Raw genomic sequence first — 18,463 nt, 5'->3', positions numbered from 1 at the left:
CTATAGTGTATTGCCTCAAAGGCAATTGTCTTGCTCCAGATAGTGATGCTCCCTGGCCAAATTGGGTGGCCTGCTAGTTCTTCAAGTGAAATACCATCCTTCATCATACAAGGGTAGGGCTGTCCCCTCTCTGGGCCCTATTTTAGGTATGTCTGGCAGCAGGGTTGGTGGTAGGGGAAATATTCCGGCTCCTAATCCTGGGTCCCCCAGGTTCAGGGTATTAAACAGAGTCACCTCCTCCTTTTTCTTTTCTTCCTGTGTCTAACTATCAGGAAGGGGTTTTGAAGCCAATTTCCTTCTCTGCATCACTGGGTTGTTCCCTTTCTTTGCCAAATCCTTACTGTGTAAAGACGTTAATACCTGGACATAAATGATTTTGTCCAATTTTCCTGACTGTTGGCAAAAAAGTTCCAACTGTATGATGGTGTAGTAAATTTAGGAACCATTCAGGAGCCATTTTCACTCAAACTTTATACATAGGCTGAGCAGTGTTACAACAGAAAACCAATTCCTTCTTAGTCATTGGATGACAGACGTATGTGGAACAATCTGCTACAATTAGGCCCCCAAGTGGGCTCCCTTCAAGAGTCAAAACAGAACAACTCCTACTGGCATGAAAGTACAAACTCAAACCCATAACCACAGAAAGACCCCAGACAAAGTGGGAACATATAAACCAAACTTGGACCCATAAATTTCACTATTCTAAACAAGTGCTCACAAGCAAGTCCTAGCCTCTTACCTTCTGCCAACTGACACCACATGTAGTAGACTGTTCTGTGTGGCGTTGGCCCAGCTTCCACTGGGAGATACACAGGACCCCACACCCACTGATAGGTTCTCCTGTGAGGAATCAGGCCTCCAATGTACGTAGGATACTATGAGTCTTGCTTTTTGCTAAAACTCCCTCACCCTGAATTGAGGACATTTACTGCAAAGCAACTTCCTAAAATCCATGCTAAACCTTCCAAGGATGAGTGTAACTGGTCCAACCACTTTTGCCTTTTCATTTGCAAATATGCCTCTTCTGTGATGTGATTAGCAGCATTGGCTCCTTTGTTTTATGTAAAAGGTAACCACCTAAAGCAAGCCTGTGTATAGTTAATGAGGACCTTCTTGTAATGTGCCCAGTAAGACAATAAAAGCTCACTGGAGCAAGGGCGGAGGCTTTTGCTTCCCTTGAGAGAAAAGCCATGCTGCCCCTTTTCCTCCACTAGACTCGGTAGTCTGTGTGAATGTCTTATTTCATCCATAATGACGTGGACCCCACAAGCCGGGGTCCACATCAACCACAAACAGTCCTGGCCAGACCCTAGTGGCATGAAGCCCAAATGGCAGGGATAGTTTAGGACAACCTACCAACTGATACTGCAAATGGTCCTAACCAGACCCAAGTAGCACAAAGCCCTACTAGCAGGGACAGAGGACTCCCAGTGCACACTTACCCAGTCTAGGAGTCTACCTACCTCCCAAATACTTGTTTCCTTTCATCAGGAGTGCAGGGAAAATCCCCAAGGATAGTTCTCAGCAGCTGCCGGGAAGTCCCCACAGTCCCACCCTCAGGGTCAGCCTGCCACAGGCAGCTGGGACTGCAGATGTGCCCTCTGGGACTTACCCAGGTCCACGCTGTCCCAGTGGAGTCACCAAAAACTGTAACCAAAATTCAGGTTCTACTGCCTGCCATAACAAAAGCCAAACTCGTGACATACATGCTGGTACAAAAGAAGACATTTATTCAGGTGCTGCTGACCTGGCAGAATAGAGGACTCCTGTCTCATAGACCATCCCCAATTCTTACTCAGGCCCAAGGTTCTTATAGGGATAGAGAGAAGGGTTTTTTTCCTATCTATTTATCTTGCCAGCTTTTGGTGCATTCCAGATCTGTCCATTCATCTTTCTAACTTTTGGCGTGTTCAGGCCTTATCCATTCATCTTGTGAGAACCTCCCCTGTGCCATTTTGGCTAATGGTAGAGACTCCCCACCCTCCCCCACTGTCTTCGGCATCAGGGTCAGTGGGGTGGGGGTGGGCTATGTAAACTGCCTTCAGGAAGCCTGGAGATGCCTCAGCCCCCATCCTGCCTCCTGACACTGGACACAGCGCTGGCACATCCAGGGCAGCAGGTTGGACAGGCAGCCCTGGATTCCAGTATGCTTTTGTCCTCTGAGCAGCCCCTGCCCAGCTTGCCTCTCCTAAGTAGCCAGCTGGGCTGTCTACTTCACCCTGCTGCCAGCTTCCCACGCTCAGGCTAACTGTTGATGGTAACACACCCTTCAGTTTTAGCTTTCTCTGCCCTGCTGAAGGCAGTTTCTATCTCCTTCGTCCATTGCCCATCATCTGTATGTGGTTTTATACCATTTGAGTTTCATTTGAGATGGAGCTTTTAAAACTGCCTTTCTCCTGTTTTTCAGGATTAATTTCCATAAGAGACATTGTAACATAAAAGGTTTTTACTCTGTCATTTTAAAACTGAGTCATGAATCTCTTTTAGGTGCTTACTTATTCCAAATACAGAGGTAGTTCTTCCTGATAGCAATTTTCAAACTGCATCTCATTGTTTTGTGGAAATGTGAAACAAAGGGTTAATATGGGATGCTATACTGGTAAATACTGTTGGAGAAGTGACCTTAGATATAGTTCTTAATGCTTGCCTGGTCTGTTCCTTCCTTTCTTTCTCCCTTCCTTCCTTTCCTTTCCCGTCCCTCCCTCCCTTTCTTTCTATTTTATTTATTTTTATTTCCAGAGAGGAAAGGAAGAGAGAAAGAGAGAGAGAGAGAAACATCAATGTGCAGTTGCTGGGGGTCATGGCCTGCAAACCAGGCATGTACCCTTACTGGGAATCAAACCTGTGACACTGGTTCGCAGCCTGTGCTCAATCCACTGAGCTACACCAGTCAGGGCTTGTTTATTTCTTTAAGAATGAAATAGTAGCCCTGGCTGCCCATCTCAGCCCCTCCTACTGGTCTGAATGAATGTTGTCTTTATTTTGGTCGTGTGAAGAGGGAAAGTGTAACCTCAATCTTGGCCAGAAGTCTGACAATCAAGGATTTAAAGAAGCCCCATTCATCCAGATGGGTAGCAGGGGAGGAGACAGGGAGTCATGGTGGAGTGGACATAGTACAATGCAGAGAGGTAGCAGTGGTGGTGGAATAGGCAGTCCTACATTCATGCGTGGTGGATAAAAATTGGAAGAATACCTTGGGAGCAAGTGATCCCAGCTCCAGGTCACACTGCGCAGCCCAGGGTTCCAGCACTGGGAAGATAAAGCCTTACAACTTACCGCTGAAAAAACCAGGAGGGGATTTGGGTTGGCAGAAGAAACTGCCAATTTCTCAGAAAGTCCATTTAAAGGGCCCACATGGTCCTAGAATGTACATAAACCCACATGCTCTGGGAATCATCACCATGGCAGCAGCTAGAAGGGCACCAGTTGTATACAGGAAGTGGGTGAAATGACTAGAAATGACTGTCTTCTGGAGGCTTGCATGTACCCAGCAAGCCTCCAGAAGACAGGCAGCTACATAGTCACCTCTCTGACCTGTCCTCTCACACAGCACCACAAAGTGGTAAAGTGGTTCCCCACCCTGATGAACACCTAAGGCTCTGCCCCTTACAACTTAACTCCTGTGCTAAGACAGGGAGTCAAAGCAGCTCTATCTAATACACAGAAATAACAGGGGAGGGCTCCCAAGTTAGTCAGACAAAGAAATATGGCCCAAATGAAAGAACAGAACAAAACCCCAGAAAAAGAACTAAGCAAAACAGAGATAGTCAACTCATTAGATACATAGTTCAGACTTCCGGCAAGATGGAGGAATAGGTGGACGCACCGTACCTCCTCGCACAACCAAGATTAGAACAACAATAATTTACAACAATAATTTACAGACAGAATAACACCCAGAACCGATAGAGGATTTATCTGAATGGAAGTCAGACAGCCAAGAAGTTGAAGTAGACCCGTTCATCCGGACTGGTAGGAGAAGACGAGCCGGGCGGGTGCGGGGCTGGCGCGGGTCAGCGTCGCGCGGAGGTCAGGGAAAGTTTGGTGCGAAATCGGCGCGACAGCCATCTGGGGCGCAAGAATGCAGCAGTGATCCCTGAGTACGCAAGCTAGGACAGGCGGACCCAGTGGGGCAGCGATTGTGGACCAGGGCAGAACTCGCAGCCCAGGATCCCAAAGAAGGGTCTGGGCCCAGGAGAACGGAACTGCGGCCACTGTTCCCTCCCATCCCCGGTCCTGCCCCCGCCCCCACATATAACGTCACAATCTTAGGTGTTCACTGGGGTGCCCAGCCCCAGTGAACACCTAAGGCTCCGCCCCCCACCGTAACAAGAGCGACCAGACCGAAAAAAAAAAAGGAGAGACAGGGACAGACATGTTTCCAACAGAGCAGATCAGTCTCCCAGGACTCATCCTTTTGAGCGACCAAGAAATAGCCAATCTATCAGATGCACAGTTCAAAACACTGGTGATCAGAAAGCTCACGGAATTGGTTGATTTTGGGCGCAATTTAGATGAAAGGATGCAGGTTACCATAAAAGAGATGCAGGAAGATACTCGGAGGAGAGCCAATAGTGAAAGGAAGGAATCTGAGTCTCAAAACAATACAGTGGACCAGAAGGAAGATAGAATCAACCAAGCAGGAAAGCATGATGAAATAAGAATTCAAAAAATCGAGGAAAAGCTTAAGAGCATCCAGGACACCTTTAAATGTTCCAATATCCGAATTATAGGGGTACCAGAATTGGAAGGGGAAAAGCAACAAATTGAGCACATATTTGAACAAATAATAAAAGAGAACTTCCCCAATCTGGCAAAGGGAACAGTCTTCCAAGAAATCCAAGAAGCTCAGAGAGCCCCAAAGAAGTTGGACCCAAGAAGAAACACACCAAGGCACATCATAATTACATTAGCCAAGGTAAAAACGAAGGAGAGAATCCTAGGAGCAGCAAGAGATAAGGGGACAGTCACCTACAAAGGAGTTCCCATCAGACTGTCAGCTTATTTCTCCAAAGAGACCTTACAGGCAAGAAGGGGATGGAAAGAAATATTCCAAGTCATGAAAGACAAGGACCTACATCCCAGATTGCTCTATCCAGCAAAGCTCTCATTTAGAATGGAAGGGCAGATAAAGTGCTTTTCAGATAAGGTCAAGTTAAAGGAGTTCATCATCACCAAGCCCTTATTTTATGAAATGCTAAAGGGACTTATCTAAGAAAAGAAGATAAAGAAAAGACATGTATAGTAAAAGGACAGCAAACTCACAAATATTAATAACCACACCTAAAGCAAAACCAAAAGAAACTAAGTAAACAATTAGAACAGGAACAGAACCACAGAAACAGAGGGCACATGGAGGGCTAGCAGCAGGGGGGTGGGAGGAGGAGAGAGGGGAAAAGGTATAGAGAATAAGTAGCATAGAATGTAGGTTGAAAATAGATAGGGGGAGGGCAAGAATAGTACAGGAAATGTAGAAACTAAAGAACTCATAAGTATGACACATGGACATGAACTAAAGGGGGGAAACGTGGGTGGGAGGGGGTACAGGGTAGAGGAGAGAGAAGGGGGGAAATGGGACAACTGTAATAGCATAATCAATGAAATATGTTAAAAAAAACTTATTCGATACACAGTTCAAAACACTGGTGATAAGAATGCTCAGAAAAATCATGAGTATGGCAAAAACATAAGGGAAGAGATGAAGGCTACATTAAGTGAAATAAATAAAAATCCACAGGGAACCAAGACTGAAGTGAAGGAAGTTGGAATTCAAATCAAAGATTTGGAAAGTAAGGAAGAAATAAACAGTCAACCAGAACAAAATGAAGAAAGAAAAATTCAGAAAAATGAGGAGAGTATAAGAAGACTCTGGGACATCTCCAAAAGGGCTAACATCCAAATCATAGGGATGCCAGAAGGAAAAAGGGAAGAGCAAGATATTGAAAACTTATTTGAAAAAATAATGAAAGAAAACTTTCCTAATTTGGCAAAGGAAATAGACAGACATGTCCAGGAGGAACAGAGAGTTCCAAACAAATTGGACCCAAAGAGGACGACACCCAGACACATCATAATCAAAATGCCAACAGTTAAAGAGAGAATCTTAAAAGCAAAAAGAGAAAAGCAGAGACTTACCTACAAAGGAGTTCCCATAAGACTATCAGCTGATTTCTCAAAAGAAACTTTACAGGCAAGAAGAGAGTGGCAAAAAGTACTTAAAGTGATGAAAAACAAGGACCTACAACCAAGATCACTCTATCCAGAAAAGCTATCATTTAGAATGGAAGGGCGGATAAAGTGCTTCCCAGACAAGGTAAAGCTAAAGAGATTCATCATCACCAAGCCATTATTAAATTAAGCATTAAAGGGACTTATTTAAGAAAAAGAAAAATATCAAAACTCTGAACATTAAAATGACAACAAACTCACAACTATCAACTGAATCTAAAAAGACAAAACAAACTAAGCAAACAACTAGAACAGGTAGAGAATCATAGACAAGGATACCATTTGGAGGATTATCAATGGGGAGGGGAAGGAGGAAAATAGGGGGAAAGTCGCAGAGATTAAGAAGTATATTTTGTACCATGGTAAGTACAAAATAGACAGCGGGATGTTAAGAACAGTATAGGAAATGGAGAAGCCAAAGAACTTACATTCATGACCCATGTACACAAAATAAGGGGGACAGGTTGTTGGAGGGAAGGGGGGTACCAGGCGGAGGGAGGCAAAGGGGGAAAAATTAGGACAACTGTAATAGCATAATCAATAAAATATACATTAAAAAATTACAACTAAACTACAGAACAGCCATCACTGAGAAGTGGCAGAAATCAAGTTGAATGGAGGTCCTGCAACCACATATTTAAAGAAGAAACCACATCCTTCCAGACTGGTAGGAGGAGCAGAGATGCACAGTCATGCAATGGGCTGGTCTCACACCCACATGTGGCAGATAAAATTCAGTAGGGATACCTCTAGAGTGAGGGGTTCTAGCCCAACACCAGGCCCCTTGGCCCATGGTTCCCGTAGCAGGAGGATAAGTCCCCTTGCCTTCTGGCTGTAAAAAGGAGTGGAGATTGAATCAGTTGAAGAAACTGCTGAATTCCCAGGCAGTTCTTCTTAAAGGGCCCACAAACAAACTTATTAAGACTTACTCCTGCTGAGCTGCAGCACTGGGGCAGCAGCTTGAAAGGCACCAGTGGCATGTAGTTAAGAAATGAAGTGTCTAGCATCAGGAAGAAAGGTGAGGTACAGCTTTCTCCAAGACAGAATTTCTGGCAGAGGCCATTGCTTATCTTCTGAGTCCTTCCCCCACAGAGCCACATAACACAGTGGCTCCTACTGACCCATTACTATTTCTCCACAGGAGCCCCAGGTAAATTGACAGTTGGGGAAAAAGCCAAATGACTTCCTCGTAGATACAAGAACTACATTTTCAGTGCTAAATACAAAACTAACCATGAAAAATTCATGATTTTTCAAAGGGATTGGCAAGAAATGTTCAAAGTGATGAAAAGCAAGGACCTACAGCCAAGCGAAGCTGTCATTTAGAATCAAGGGATAAACAGCTTCCTAGACAAGAAAAGCTAAAGTTCATCACCACAAAACCAGTATTATATGAAATGTTAAAGGCTCTTCTTTAAGAAGATCCAAACTATGAACAATAAAATGGCAATAAATACATATCTATCAACAATTGATTCTAAAAAACATAAAAAAGCAGAATAGAAACAGAATTATAGATACTGAGAACATTTTGATGGTTGTCAGATGGAAGAGGGTTAGGAGGATGGGCAAAAAAGGTAAAGGGATTAAGTATTACAAATTGGTAGTTACAGAATGCTCATGGGGATATAAAGTACAGTATAGGGAATGGAGTAGCCCAAGAACGTATGTGCATGACCCACGGACATGGACAATGGTGTGGAGATTGCCTGAGGGAGTGGGAGGAAGAACTGGGTAGAGGGGGACTAAAGTGGAAAAAACTGGGACAACTGTAATAGCATAAACAATGAAATATAATAAAAATCAAAAAAGAAAAGTTTGGCTGTATTGTTGGTTAATGGAATGACTGGACAATTGCAAAAACAAGCATTCCTTCAACCTCTAGAGTGCCAGACTAGGGGTCGAAAACTTACACATAATTTTCTCTACATGCCAGACTGCTCCATTCCATTGTTGTGCTGAGATTTACTTTGTAAATTGCACGCACAAATAACCTTTTTCCTCTGAGAAACAGCAATTTTGTTTAGGAGTCATGCTGGAACATGCTTGGAGGTGAACCTCTTGGAGTTCATGAACTCTTCCCACCTGAGATCTACAAGCAGGTTGATCGAGTCTTTTGGGCTAATGGAACCCCAGGTAGGGAGGTTAACATCCAAATCCATAAAAATTAACCTAAAAGAAGGGGTTCAGATCCCAAAGAAGAAATAATACCCCTTCAAGAAGGAAGCTTTAGAGGAAATTCGACCAGCATTGCAGAAATTCTTAAAATCAGGATTAATCCGGACATGCCAGTCTCCCTATAACACCATTTTGCCAGTCAAAAAGGCTCACTCTGATGAATATCAATTTGTACAGGACCTTAGGGCATAAATGATGTTGTCCAGGACATTCACACTAGTGCCCAACCCTTATACTTTGTTGACCACAGAGATGGGGATAGCAAATGGTTTTCAGTCCTAGACTTGAAGGATGCTTTTTTTCTGCATCCCAATAGGTGAACAGGCTCAGCTATTATTTGCCTTTGAATGACAGGACCCTAAAACTAAAGCCACACCCCAATACTGTTAGACTATGTTGCCGCAAGGATTTAAGAATTCCCCGACCACATCTGGGGAAATGTTAGCAAAATATTTAAGGGATTGAAATTGGGAGTTCTACAATATGTAGATGACTTACTAATAGTTAGCAATGCTTACAAAGATGGCCAAAAGAGGATATAAAGTATATCCTCGCAATGCCTAAGTTTGCAAACAGGAAGAAGCCTACCTGGAATTCCAACTGGAAAAGGGCACTAGAATCTTGATGGCTGATTGAAAACAAGCCATCACTACAACAAAAATCCCAGAGAACTGGAGGCAGCTTCATGGATTCTTAGGGAGTATAGGGTTTTGCGGAATTTGGAGTCCATACTTTGCCAGGACAGCAAAACCATTATATAATTCTTTGAAAAGACTAGACTCTGAACTTCTTGAATGGATGAGAGACTGTCAGGGAGCATTTGACACCTTGAAAGAAAACCTAGTTTCAGCCCCTATAGTAGGTATGTCCAATTTACAGAAACCTTTCAGATTACACATTCATGAAAGGAAAGGGCCCATCTCTCAAAGATATGCCATTTGAGGACTGGCAAGCTGACTTTATATAGATGCCTAAAACCAAATGAAACTTTAATTTTTTATTAGATTTTGTGGACACTTTTTCTAAATAGGTACAGGTATACCCCACTAACTGAGAAGACAACTGAGGTAGCAAAACTTCTACTCAGAGAAATAATCCCTAGGTTTGGACTTTCTTACAGCATTCAAAACGACAACAGACTATCATTCACTTCAGAAATCTCCCAGAAGATAGGATAGGCATAACAGATTCAATGGAAACTACATGCATCTTGGAGGCCCTAATCATCTATTAATCATCTATGGGGGGGGGGTGCTGAGGAAATGAACAACACAATAAAGACACTGGCTGAAATATGCCAGGAAAAAACATAAAAATATGCCAGGTACTTTCTACTGCCTTGCTCTGGATTAGGGTAGTGCCCCAAAGCATGCTTAAATTAAGCCTTTTTGAAATAGTTTATGAGAGACCTTTCCAAGTTTCTGTTTTAGGAATACCCCCTTTAGATTTAGAACAGGAATAAAAAAATATGTACAACATTTAGGGCAAACAGTAACAACTTTGCACAAGCTGGCTCACTGCAGCTCTATACCTGTCTGACAAGACCTTACACCCATTCCAGCTGGGAAACCAAGTTTTCCTAAAGATCTGGAAGATTTGAGGTCCTGAACAGCAGTTAGCCAAGCAGTGGATCAGTCCCAAAGACATCCTGCTGACAACACAGTCTTCCCTGAAGTTCACAGGAATCAAGCCTTGGATCCACCACACAAGGATAAAATGGGAACCACCTGAGGAGGATTCAGATCTTGCTGCTGCTATAGATAGTGCAAGGGAAAGCTGCACCACACTCCTGAAGGAGATTTAAAATTCCTTATTCAGAAAGGGACAGCGGCTCCCAAAGCTAAGTGTCAATGTTATTTTTTATTCTACTATTATTTTCTGACAATTGCTATACTTTATGCCCATGCATGGACTGCTAACACCTTCAGCCACATTTCCCAGACAGGGACTTCCTCAGCAAACCTATCCCACTGTTGGGTATGCCACCTAAAGCCCCACCCCACTCAGGATTAGATCATGGGAATCCTTTAGTCTCTCCAGTTTCTGATTTCACTACAGTCCCCACTGTACTACTAGGCATACCCCTCACTAAATACTTGATTGCTTATCTACACAATAGGTCTCATTTTTTTGAAAGCCCATCTGCAACACTGCCTCCTAAAATATGAAGCAGTCTAGCAGTCTACCAGATTTGCTTGGTCAGCAGTTTCATCTTCTAGACACCATGTATGCTGCCTTCCCAAGACAGCAATCCTTCTCCCTTGAGTAAAGGATTCCCTCCATCCTTGACTCCCTTCTTCCTTTAGAAGATAGTAAGAATCTCTGGACCCAAGGATAGGTAAGACTACAGTCCTTATAGCAGGAAGAAACTACAGAAGATGAGATTTCAATCCATTTACCTTTATAAGATTATAAGGGCCTAGAGTTTTGAAGAGGAGAAATGTTACTGTAGACAGTCAGCCAGAGTGTGGGCAGCTGGTGAGCAGGTGAGCACGGGCCTGGCTAGCAACTTTGCAGGAGCAGGATGCATGGGGGCTGCACAGAGGATGCAGGTGCACCAAGATCCAGGGACTCCAAGGACTCCAACCAGCTCTCCCAGATGTGTGGGCACTAGGTCTAGCATCAGGAGGTGAACTGAGGGCTGTAGCATCTCCAAGCTTCCTGATTGGGGTCCTCAGTACCCCTCTCACTGACCTAAACACTGCAGATAGGGAGCACTGAAAAGTCCTCCTTACTGGCCAACATGGTGGCAGGGGAAGGTTCTAACACTGAATGTGTCAAAGCTAGAAAGATGAATGGACACAGCCCGAGTGTGCTAAAAGCTAGCAAGATAATTGTGTAGAAAAATCCCCCCTCCCTACTGGGCTTAAGCAGGAAGGAGTATGTTCTCTGAGATGGGAGTCCCCTGTTCTCCCATGTCATGGACCTGAATAAACCTCTTCCCTTATGCACCAGCCCTTGTTTCACGAATCTGGCTTTAGTTTCAGGAGACAGCTGAATCTGTGTTTCTGTTACATGTATGCAAAGGGCATATGAAGAGAAGCAGCAGATCTTCCCTAAAAATCTCCAGAAATGCTGGAGAACTGGAATCAGAAGGGCTGAGGAGAGAAGGCAAGGCATGGAACTACAATAGGAAGAAAGACTAGCAATGTAACTCGGCAGCTGCTGGCCCCCATGCCCTAGGAGCTGCTCACGGATGCTGTGGCTGGAGCTCAGGCTGATTTGAGGTGAGAAATAAAAACTGGAGGATGAAGTGAAGAGTCACTGCTGGAACAGTGAGGCTCACAGCCCTGGCCCCTTCTGGCTATCAGGAAGGCAGCAGTCAGGACGACACTATCCTGAAGGCACTGAATGGCTCCAAAGAAAGGACTTTCTGTGATAAAGCCACACAATTAACATGTTCTTTGCTAGTGCAGTGTTTGGTGAAAGATGCTGTTGGCATTTGGGGTGACCTGTTCACTATGCAAGCCCTCTATACATTGCTGAGTGCTCACTATCCTGGGCCCAATTCCTGGGCCCATCTAATCCCTATGGTGCATCCCCATCATCATGACCATAAAATACCCCTTCTCCCACATTTCCAAATGCCTGCACTGGGGTGGGGCAATACTGCCTCTTTTGACTTGTGTTGTCTTTTTTAACTTTAAAATTTTTTATTGTGAAGTATAACACATGGAAAAGTACACAACACATAGCTGTACACTCTGTAATTTGCCATAAAGTGAATATACATGTAATTGCTCTGCAGGTTAAGAAATAGGACACTGCCAAGTCCCCAGACACCTCCTTTATGCTCCTTTCCACCATGCCCTCCTTCACCTGTGAAGGTAACTACAATCTTGACTTGAACACTGTTGACTCAGTCTTTTTCTGAACTTCCTATGAACGGGATAACGTAGCATGTAACTTTTGTAACAGCTTTAAGGTATAACTCATGTAATACATAATTCACCCATTTAAAGTGTGTAGTTCAAAACCTTAATAATTTAAAAAAGTTATGATTAAAATAGATATAACAAAAATTGTCATTTTAACCATGTTTAGGTATATAATCCAGTGGCATTGATTATAGTCTGCTGTTGGGCAGCTTTCACCATCATCTATTTCCAAACTTTCTCTCAAAGGCAAACAGAAACCAGCACCTGTCCATAAAAGGGAAATTCTTATGTATGGCACAGAAAATAAATGCTCAGGAACAGGAGAGGGAATCAATCCCTATAGGATGTCTCTCTTACTTAGAAGGAGGCAAATCCAGTTGCAAGTGCAAGCAAATTAATAGGTAAGCAGGGAGAAGGAACTGTTAGGGGCATTGCTGGGAAAGGCTTCCACTTTCAGGGAAACTGAAGTACAAAACAGAAAAGTTGAGGTAGCATGCAGTGCACACATAGCACAAACGTGTGGCATCAGCTCACCTGGACACAGAATCTATGTCCAATAGAGCTTCCCAGGCTGCGGGCAAGAATGGAAGGTTGGGATCAACCCATGACATTTTGGGGGACAAATATGGCAGCAAAGTAACCAAAGTATGCTGGCAAGAAACAGCACAGATGTGATCAATGAAGCAGGCTAGGAAGGACAGGCTCAGAACTAAGGCCAGGATGGACTGCAAGAGGAAGGAGAGCCAAGAGACTGGCAGCCTCGGTCTCACCCAGCAGAGGCACACTAGAGAGTAGACGTGGGTAAGAGGGGAGCTCATGTTCAGGCAGCTGGATGTTACAGTGGAAGATTTGATTGGTAAAAATGTGTTTGGTGATAATCAGGTAAGATCTAGATGGCTAACCTTGAGAGAAGGTAAAGATTAATGAAGTCAGGGAGATCGACACTTGTGAGGCTAAACTACTGAGAGGATAGAAAGAAAGGACATGAACTAGATGAGGCCAACATGTAACATTCAAAAGTAGAAGTCATTTGGGAACAATGGTAGATGGAGCTCAAAGGAGGAGGGTTCTTACAGGAGTTAACAGCTAGGGTTACAATTAGGATTAAATGTAATAAAAAGGTTACCATACATTATATCCGCAGCCTAATCTTGGGCATATAATTAAACTAAAAACCATCTCCCTGTGCTTGTTAGTTTTATAATTCTCAAAACGTTTATGTGAAGCCAATGTCATAAAAATTAATCGCCCAATGCAAATTCTACACAGAAATCACTCAAGTTATTAAGCATTCCATTATCATTCAAATGACTCAATGTTATATTTAAAGTTAAAATTAAATTTGGCCAAATACAAAGTAGACATTTTTAAAAGTTTAATTTTAATACACAATGTACATAAATTATAAATTAAAAGTTTTCAGAAATGAAACTTTGTCTTAGGACTGAGATAGTCATTTTCTTTTTTCTTTTTGAAAATACAATTTAAAATTTTACTTTTATTGTTTTTTATTTTTTTTAATTTTATTTTCAATTATAGTTTACATTCACTATCATTTTGTATTAATTTCAGGTGTACAACATAGTGGTTAGACAATCATATACTTTAGAAAGTGTTCCCCCTGATGTTTCCAGTACCCACCTGGCACCATACATAGCTAACACAATATTGACAATATTCCCTATGCTATACTTTACATCCCTGTGAGTATTCTAAGACAGTCATTTTTATGATTGGTAAAGAAATAATGCTTCTTTGTTGAGGTGTAAATAAGAAAATACATAAAGAAAACTACCTTAAAGTAGGTGTTTAAAAAACCTTCACATAAAAATGAACAGATTTAGACTTCTGGCCAAGACGGAGGTGTAGGTAGACACACTGTGCCTTCACGGACAACCAAAATAAGGACAACAACAATTTAGAAACAAAAAACAACCAGAACTGACAGAAAATTGAACTGGATGGAAGTCTAACAACCAAGGAGTAAAGGTAGACACATTCATCCAGACTGGTAGGAGGGGTAGAGCAGGGTGGCCGGCCAGAGAGAGGTCATGTCAAAGTGGTGGCTGGTGGACCCAGCGAGGCAGTAGATTGTGGAGGGGCGCAGAACATAAGGAGGCTGGCAACCAGGTGGTCCCAAATTCACATGCAGATAAACCAGGCAAAATTGGGGAGTGAGGCAGACTGTACAACCCAGGCTCCCAGTGAGGGGAAATCAAGTCTCAAAACACCAACTGAAAACACCTATGGGGATTGAGGTGCTAGGAGAAACTCCCAGCCTCACAGGAGAGTTTGTTGGAAAGGCCCACAGGGCTCTAGAACATACACAAACCCACCCACATGGGAATCAGCACCAGAAGGGCTCAATATGTTGGGGGACATTGGGGAAGTGACTGAAATCCAGCAGAGAGTGGAGCAAGCGCCATTGTTTCCTCTCTGACCGCTGCCCCACATACAGTGTCACAACCCAGCAACTGGGTTGACCTGCCCAGTGGGGAACACCTAAGGCTCCACCCCTCACTATTAACAGGTGTGTCAAGACAAAGAAAAATAGCCCAAATGAAAGAACAGATCAAAGCTCCAGAAAATATATAACTAAGCGATGAAGTGATAGGGAACCTATCAGATGCACAATTCAAAGCACTGGTAATCAGGATGCTCACAGAATTGGTTGAATTTGATTGCAAATTAGATGAAAAAAATGAAGGCTACACTAAGTGAAATAAAGGAAAATGTACAGGGAATCAGTAGTGATGGGAAGGAAACCGGGACTCAAATCAATGGAGTGAACCAGAAGGAAGAAAGAAACATCCAATCAGAAAAGAATGAAGAAACAAGAATTCAGAAAAATGAGGAGAGGCTTAGGAACCTCCAGCACATCTTTAAATGTTCCAACATCTGAATTATAAGGGTACCAGAAGGGGAAGAGTAAGAACAACAAGTGGAAAACTTATTTGAACATATAACAAAGGAGAACTTCCCCAGTCTGGCAAAGGAGATAGACTTCCAGGAAGTCCAGGAAGCTCAGAGAGTCCCAAAGAAGTTGGACCCAAGGAGGAACACAACAAGGCACATCATAATTACATTAGCCAAGATAAGAATGAAGGAGAGAACCCTAGAAGCAGCAAGAGATAAGGGGACAGTAACCTACAAAGGAGTTCCCATCAGACTGTCAGCTGATTTCTCAAAAGAGACCTTGCAGGCAAGAAGAGGCTGGAAAGAAGTATTCCAAGTCATGAAAAGCAAGGACCTACATCCAAGATTGCTCTATCCAGCAAAGCTTTCATTTAGAATGGAAGGGCAGATCAAGTGCTTCTCAGATAAGGTCAAGTTAAAGGAGTTCATCATCACCAAGCCCTTATTATGTGAAATGTTAAAGGGACTTATCTAAGAAAAAGAAGATAAAAACATGTACGGTAAAATGATAGCAAACTCACAATTATTACAACCACACCTAAAACAAAAAGAAAAGCAACCTAAGCAAACAAATAGAACAGGAGCGGAACCACAGAAATGGAGATCACATGGAGGGTTAGCAACAGGGGAGTGGGAGGAGGAAAGAGGGGGAAAAGGTATGGAGAATAAGTAGCATAGATGGTAGGTAGAAAATAGACAAGGGGAGGGCAAGAACAGTATGGGAAATGTAGAAGCCAAAGAACTTACAAGTATGACTCATGGACATGAACTAAAGTGGGGGAATGTAGGTGGGAGGGGGTGTGCAGGGTGGAGGGGAGTGAAGGGGGGGGAATAGGATAACTGTAAAAGCATAATCAATAAAATATATTAAAAAAGTGAACAGATTTATCGCAACAAAGACTAAGTAAAATGAAATATAATACAAGAAAATGGAAATCACAAGTGAATGTTCACCAATATTTGTTCATGTACTTAATGTGCCTATCATTATCTAGTTCTATATATAAAATCAAATCACACTAGAAGACATTTAATTAAACATAAAATTATAATGGTTACTTACTGTATAAGAGCAGCTCTTTCAAAGTATTGAATGGCTTTTTCACAAAACTGAGTGTCAATATAATAGGCTCCAAGCCACTCAATGACTTCAATATTAGAGGGGAAATACCTGTATGACTACAGAAAACACAGAACATGACAATACAATTTCAATGGCAACAGATAACTTACTTCCTGAGCATTTTACCTATTGAATGAGTTAATTTATCCTGTGTGAAATTTTTTAATAAGGAAGTATAAGCTTCATTTCACTTTAAAAGATTTTGAAACTACGTAAGATTTAAAAAACAAGGTTTGACATTTTTTTGATGTACTGATTCATAATCTGAGTCAAATTAAATGTGTGATAGAGTTAAAAAGAGATGAAAATCATGCTTCAAGAGAAAAATGAATATTTATTTCACTTTTTATTAAAATTAACCAAAAGCTAGCTTCATATTCCACAAATGCTCTTATTTAAAATCATTATTCATTTAAATATAATGTTTCTAAATTTTATAAATTAAAAAGCCAGCTACAATTTAAATAATTCATAAAAGCTAGAAAGTAAAAGTAAAGTTAAGAGTATCTGCCTACCTCATAGTAGTATTGAAATGCTTGGGATTTATCTCCTTCACTATCATATAATTCTCCTAGTTTAGACAGAGCTCTAGAATCAGTTGGAACAACACTGATCAGCTGCATTAACCATTCAATAGCTTGATTGGGATCTTCCATTAATTCATATCTTGGATAATTTCAGTTAAGGATAACATAGTTTTTCTGAATTCATTGATCAATGAGTAAACCTAAACATAACATTATACAATAAAATATTCCTTAGTCACTGGTGATATGCTTTTTAATATTATTTACTCTGGATTTCCTTAGGGATGAGAATGAAAAATGGAGCAGCATGTAAGGGATTCTTGTTCCATATGTACACTTGGCTTTTCCTTGCCTCATTATCACCCACTAAGATCAACTTCCAAAGCATTGTCCAAAGTTTGTCCAATGTGGACTTCTGGCCAAGATGGAGGCACAGGTGGATACACTTTGCCTCCTCGCACAACGAAAAGAAGGACAACAACAAATTTTAAAACAAAAAATAACCAGAACTTCCAGAAAATTGAACTGTATGGAAGTCCAACAACCAAGGAGTTAAAGAAGAAACATTCATCCAGACTGGTAGGAGGGATGGAGACATAATTAATAAAATATATTTAAAAATAATTCCTCTTATGCAAATGATCTTTTAAAACAGACCACTCTAATAGTATTTTCATCACATATTAATCTATTAGGTTTTAAAATATTACCCTGATCAATTACTTCATTGATTAAGCTTACTTCATAATTGGTCCTCAACACCAATTAAATGAATTAATAATGAATGATTCCTAAGTTTTTCACATAAGATACACATTGGCTATCTGGTACAGAACTTGGGCACTGTTTCTCAGGATTGCATGAAGCTTCAGGAAACAGTCCAAAGCCTCGTCAAGCCGGTTTAGCTTCTTATAGGTAAGGCCTTAAAAAGGAGGGAAGAAAAAAAGAAATGGTGTGAGAAATTTTCTCAAAGTAACAGAATGAACATTTAAATACATGTAAATATTCATCCAGAATAGAAAATAAAGACAAACACATTTTTTAAAAAAAAAAGAACAAGTTGGGGCAGGTATGTTCCACCAATATTTGGCAGACAACAAAATATGCTATAAATATAAGCTTTAGTGACTGCGGAGTGTGGTAGGGAAGACAAATAGACTAAAAGATTAACAGAACAGAATAAACTGCAGAAATTGACTCAGTTACAGAATTGAGTTAATGAACATTTAAAATTAATGAAGACTAAGGGAATAGTCATAAATGGTACAGGACAACTGACTATTCCCATTTTGAATTTATTCCTATTTTGAATAATTTGAAAATTTAGTTTAAAATTAAACAGAAAAAACAAAACTATAAAACTATGAAAAAATATGGATAAATCTTGGGAAAACAGAAGGGCTTTGTAAAGCAATAAACAAGGGAAGCCACAAATTTTCAATAAGCAAAATTTGTATGAAAGAAAAATTTCATTTGACACAGGAAATTTTAAAGTCAAGGACTAGGACGAATATTTAAAATGTATAAAGAGGGATTTCCGGCCAAGATGGAGGTGTAGGTGGACACACTGTGCCTCCTCACACAACCAAAATAAGGACAACAACAATTCA

At 41.5% G+C, this 18,463-nt stretch overlaps 1 protein-coding gene across 7 annotated transcripts in view; it reads right to left on the bottom strand.

Moving 5' to 3' along the window:
- The window catches only part of IFT88 (intraflagellar transport 88), a 193,911-nt gene that overhangs the window by 63,379 nt on the left and 112,069 nt on the right, over window positions 1-18,463 (bottom strand). For all 7 annotated transcript variants that reach the window (XM_045844893.1, XM_045844899.1, XM_045844898.1 and 4 more), the window contains 3 exons: window positions 17,667-17,775; window positions 16,842-16,992; window positions 16,267-16,382 (listed from right to left, as the gene is read on the bottom strand). In XM_045844893.1, coding sequence (XP_045700849.1) covers window positions 16,267-16,382; window positions 16,842-16,992; window positions 17,667-17,775 — 376 coding nt within the window. The remainder of the gene's footprint in view (window positions 1-16,266; window positions 16,383-16,841; window positions 16,993-17,666; window positions 17,776-18,463) is intronic.

The sequence above is a fragment of the Phyllostomus hastatus genome, unplaced genomic scaffold (assembly GCF_019186645.2).
Source record: "Phyllostomus hastatus isolate PE091 unplaced genomic scaffold, TTU_PhHast_1.1 phas_contig_41, whole genome shotgun sequence".
Lineage (NCBI taxonomy): Eukaryota > Metazoa > Chordata > Mammalia > Chiroptera > Phyllostomidae > Phyllostomus > Phyllostomus hastatus.
Note: the sequence above shows the minus strand (reverse complement) of the source record. Positions and strands in the feature narration are given on the sequence as shown.